Raw genomic sequence first — 4,589 nt, forward strand, 5'->3', positions numbered from 1 at the left:
CTAATGATAACTGCAATTGGGAGTTGGTTCCCGCAGCACAGCTTAGCAGTCTTTAGAACTGCTTCATCCATCCTTAATTTGAGGCAAGCAAAAAAAAAAAAAAATAGGTAAAATAAACTTAGTCAAGCTCTTTCTTCAGAAATAACAGACTGTCAGGGAACTAGCTATCTCCACATTCAGTCTCAGGGCTGGTTTTGATTCTAAATGCTCTAGTATTACCCAATCCACTCCCCACCGCCGTGTTTACCATTCCATCTTGACACCTGTGCCTTGCCACTTGACAGTCCACCATGCTCCATCTTTCTCTCCCTCACCCTTCAGTGGTGAAGTCTTCCAGCTCAGAGACGTGCCTCGCTCACATCTTCCTTCAGAGGATGTTGGCTGGTCTGTCTTTCTCTGAAGCTCTCATGTTTGTTTCCCTGGCATGAAGTAGAAACAGTTCTTTCACCTTGTCCCTTACTTCCAACCCCCTACCTCCCTGTGGCTTTCTTGGACAGGAAGTTAATCTTTCCTTCTCTCCAAACTCTGACAAAATGGGAGCATCTCCTGAACACCCTGGGCTAGTGCTCAATTGACTGAGAAAAAGGACAGGCCCTCTATCAACTGCCAGAATCCAGAGTTGAGCAACCCTGGAACCAAGACACCCGGTTCCCACTTCAATTGAGTCCACTCAAACTTTATTTCTTTTCATCTTCAAAGGGGTCCTTAAAGTCCTGAAGGGAAGTTAGAAGGGAGGAAAAGGGAAGATTATGCAGCTGACTAGTTACTAACTAGTTCTTCCAGTGGTCCCCAGGTCATCAATTTCCCTTCCACAGAAATGAAAGTCTCTGCCAATGAGGGTGACCAGCTTGTTCAGCCTTCTCCAAGCTTTGCTAGCTGCAAAGAGAAGAGAAGGTTATCTTATTAAACCCTGAAAGTATCTGAATTCCTCTCTCAACTACAACTTCCAGACTCCCTGGTACTTGTTTTGTGCCATTCATACATTTCAAAATGAACATGCCTTATAGATACAAATATTCACCAAAATGATTGTGGCACTGAGTCTCGCTAATACAGATGACACTCTATCCACAGTTTAACAGGAGCTCATAGCAGTCCCAAGAATGCTAGAGATGCAGACTTGATGCTGGGCAGGAGTCAGGGCTTGTGTGGAGGCCCAGCACCCAGACACTAGGAGGACAGCTGTGGAAGAGAAAGTTTGACGGAGTCCCACTGCTGCAGCAGATGAAGCACCCACCGTTTTCTGTCTCTCCGTCTCTTTGTTCAGGATTCAGCTTCAATCTTACTGTCCTTATTGGGGTCATGGTCCTGTCTCTTCGTCAGGTAACCTGTCTCTTGATAACCTGTCAAACTGTTATCCAGTGGAGACAGTAACTCCCTAAAAGCAATAAACCATAGACTTCCTTGGGAAAAGATCATTGATGCTGAGTGGCGCTAAGCCACTAATACCCTGTATAACAGTTACAAAATATTCCTAAAGTAGTCTAACATGCAAAAATGAAAACAAAGCAGACAAAATAGAACACACAAAAAGGAGCAAAGTTGAACAGAGCTGGCTCCACCATGGTATAAGGTAATTAGGAAAATAACTTGAATTTGGTTTGCTCTATATTTTACAAACCTTTGAAGGAGTCAGCATAAGCATTGCATGAACAATATTTAGCTGGGCCAAGTAGAAGCCTGGCATTCTCCAGCCAGTCTCCCCGATTTCCCCATGACACTTGCCATGCAGAGGTGACCCCAACTCAGAGATGGTCTCCAGCACCAATGAACTGAGCTCTGCTTGTGTGGGTGGGCTTCAGATCACTGGAGTTGTGACTGTGCCTATGAAGCTGTGCCAGTGGTTTCTGATATCATTTTCACCTATGACACTGAGCCACATCCCATAGTATCCTCTACTGTCAAACCAGTTGGCTCTCTTGATTTCCTCCTGCCCTGGCATTACTTGTCAAGTTGTCTTATGGGTGTTGTCAGTTTTCTTGTCCTGGGAAGGATTCTGAGAATGACAGCAGGTGTCTCATCAGAAGCCAAGCTCTGTATGCCAACCATGAACTCATAAAGGTGTGGAGAGAGCAGTTGTCCCACCTTCTATATGCCAGGGGACATTGAAGCAAGGAGTGAACTGTAGAGCACTTAACTTCCTTGCCTGGGGAACACTGAGTTGACCTTTCATGGGGGTTAGCCCTGTAATTCATGCACTCATCTGGTCAGGGCTTATGCCCATCTTTCAGCTGAACTTCTGGGGGTGGAAATCCTCTCCCATCATACCCACAGAAGCTCAAAGCAGTCATTGGAATGGCTCTTAGATTCATGTGATTCCTTTGTTTTCTTCTGAAAGCATATTCAGGGCTCTTATATTTCTTAATATTTCTAACTCCTCTGCAAGGTGGACAGGGGATGGGTTGCTTTCTCTGATACAAGATGCCAACATGAGACCACCTGCAGGGGTGCCTGGGAGCTGAGCTTCGGGACTGTATTTCTCTAGGAGTTTGAGGTGAGGGAGAGGTCACCACGTTCCCTGGCCCATCAGCACCCATGTTGCTTACAAAGTCCCTGCAGCTTCAACCTCACCGGGAAGCTCATATGGCTCCTCTGCTGAGCACCAGATCCTGTGCCCACCTCACTGCGGGGAAGCTAAGGAAGGAGATGACGTCTTCCTTGAGCTTTCAAGCAGTTTGTCTGCCTTTAATTATTCTGACATTGTAGACAAATCATCAAGTTATTTGAAAGGAACAATATTCTGTTTTGTTTTCTTTCTTAAGCAAATGAACAAACCAAGTAATTTCCTGTGATGTCACCCACTGTGGTGAGACAGTATCAGGTGTGAGATCACCCACTTAGATAGCCTTGAACCCTCATGAAACCAGGAGAGTCAGCTGACCCTGGGGAAGTCCCATTCCTCACAATCTCCATGCAGGAACCCTTGCCCTCTTGCCCTTCCAGACAAGGACATGTCCCCTTCCTTGGGCTGCCTGAGGAGATTGCACAGGGAAGACAGAGGTCACTGGGTGAGGCAGGGCTTCTCTCTGGCTCCAGGCCTCCAAGCTGCCTCTAACACTCATGGACCTGTGACTCTGAGGAGTCATTGAACCTTCCTGGGCTTCAGCCTCCTCTTGTGTAAGGTGGGGATAATCATACAAAGTCTTTTCATCATCGTGAACTTGAAGTGGCATATTCATGGGGCACCTTGGGGGCTCGAGGACCATTTCCTTTATTCCTGTGGAACTTCTTCTCCTGTCTCTGCCTGCTCTTCAAAGCATCTTGTCCTAAGGGTTGGTTCTGGGTGTGGCAGTGACTCTAAACTGAGTACAGAGGCAAGGTAGGATGCAGCCAAGGCCTGTTGATGGCATCTTCTTTGTTACATAGGGATCATGTCTACCCCATGGCTTCCCCATATGACTGAGGGTTGGCCATATAATTGAGGGGAGGTGGGAGCCACATGAATGGGATACTCACCCACAGCCCAACAGACTGACCAGGCCTGGTGCCTCCAGACATCCAGAGTTGTAGCAAGCCAGCCTTGACTTACTGTTAGGGCCCCACCTGACCTTCCTGTGCCTTCCCTCCAGGACAAAGAAGTGAACTTGGAGCAGGTCCACCGGCGCATGAACAGCCTCATGGATGAAGACATTGCTCACAAGCAGATTTCCCCAGCATCGATTGAGCTCTCGGCCCTGGAGATGGGGGGCCTGGCTCCCACCCAGACCTTGGAGCCAACACGGGAGTACCAGAACACCCAGCTCTCAGTCAGCACCTTTCTGCCGGAGCAGAGCAGCCATGGCACCAGCCGGACACTCTCATCAGTGCCCAGCAGCAACCTGCCACTGCCGCTGAGCAGCTCAGCCACCATGCCCTCCATGCAGTGCAAACACAGGTCGCCCAACGGGGGGCTGTTCCGGCAGAGCCCGGTGAAGACCCCCATCCCCATGTCCTTCCAGCCCGTGCCTGGAGGCGTCCTTCCAGAGGCTCTGGACACCTCCCACGGGACCTCCATCTGACCGCGCCGCCTGCCCTCCCGCCCACCCTCCCACCCACCCGACCAGCAGAGCTTTTTAATACAAGAAGACAACAACACAAACCACACACACTCGCACACACACACATACACAGAGACTCTTTCATTTTTCTTGTACATATGTGTAAATAATGACAGAATGGAGTGGGGTAAAAGTGTATTTTGAATATTCCCAATTTTCGAAGTCAGTAAAAAAACACAAAAACTGTATGAATGACTTTGTAAATTTTGTTCTATATGAATAAAAAGGAAAATTACTTGTGATCATTCTGAAGTGCCAAAGGAGCCCCCCCATTCCTGGGCCTTTCTGAGGGCAGGAGGGGCGACCAGATAAGAAGCCCCTCTCTGCTGGGGGAGAAGGGAAGACGAGGAGCCCCACATGCCACTAGCTGCCTTGTCCTATAGCTTGCTGCCCCATTTATTTGCTCCTGGCCCCTCATTCCTTTTAGTCCTTCAGCTGGATAAAGAGTGAGTCTGGAGCCCGTATTGGGCTTGCCCACTGGGTTGCTGTGCTATAGGGTGATCGGCTGTTCTGGGTAGCCTGGGACTGAGGAGGTGCCCTGGACTCAGGGCC

The 4,589-nt window shown here is 48.7% G+C and overlaps 1 protein-coding gene across 1 annotated transcript in view; it reads left to right on the forward strand.

Annotated features, from left to right (window-relative positions):
- Positions 1-4,282, forward strand: part of GRID1 (glutamate receptor, ionotropic, delta 1) — an 840,572-nt gene extending 836,290 nt beyond the window's left edge. Inside the window, exon 19 of the mRNA XM_011995401.1 lies at positions 3,570-4,282. Coding sequence (XP_011850791.1) covers positions 3,570-3,998 — 429 coding nt within the window. The 3' untranslated portion in view covers positions 3,999-4,282. The remainder of the gene's footprint in view (positions 1-3,569) is intronic.
- Positions 4,283-4,589: the final 307 nt, after the last annotated feature.

The sequence above is a fragment of the Mandrillus leucophaeus genome, unplaced genomic scaffold, assembly GCF_000951045.1.
Source record: "Mandrillus leucophaeus isolate KB7577 unplaced genomic scaffold, Mleu.le_1.0 Scaffold488, whole genome shotgun sequence".
Lineage (NCBI taxonomy): Eukaryota > Metazoa > Chordata > Mammalia > Primates > Cercopithecidae > Mandrillus > Mandrillus leucophaeus.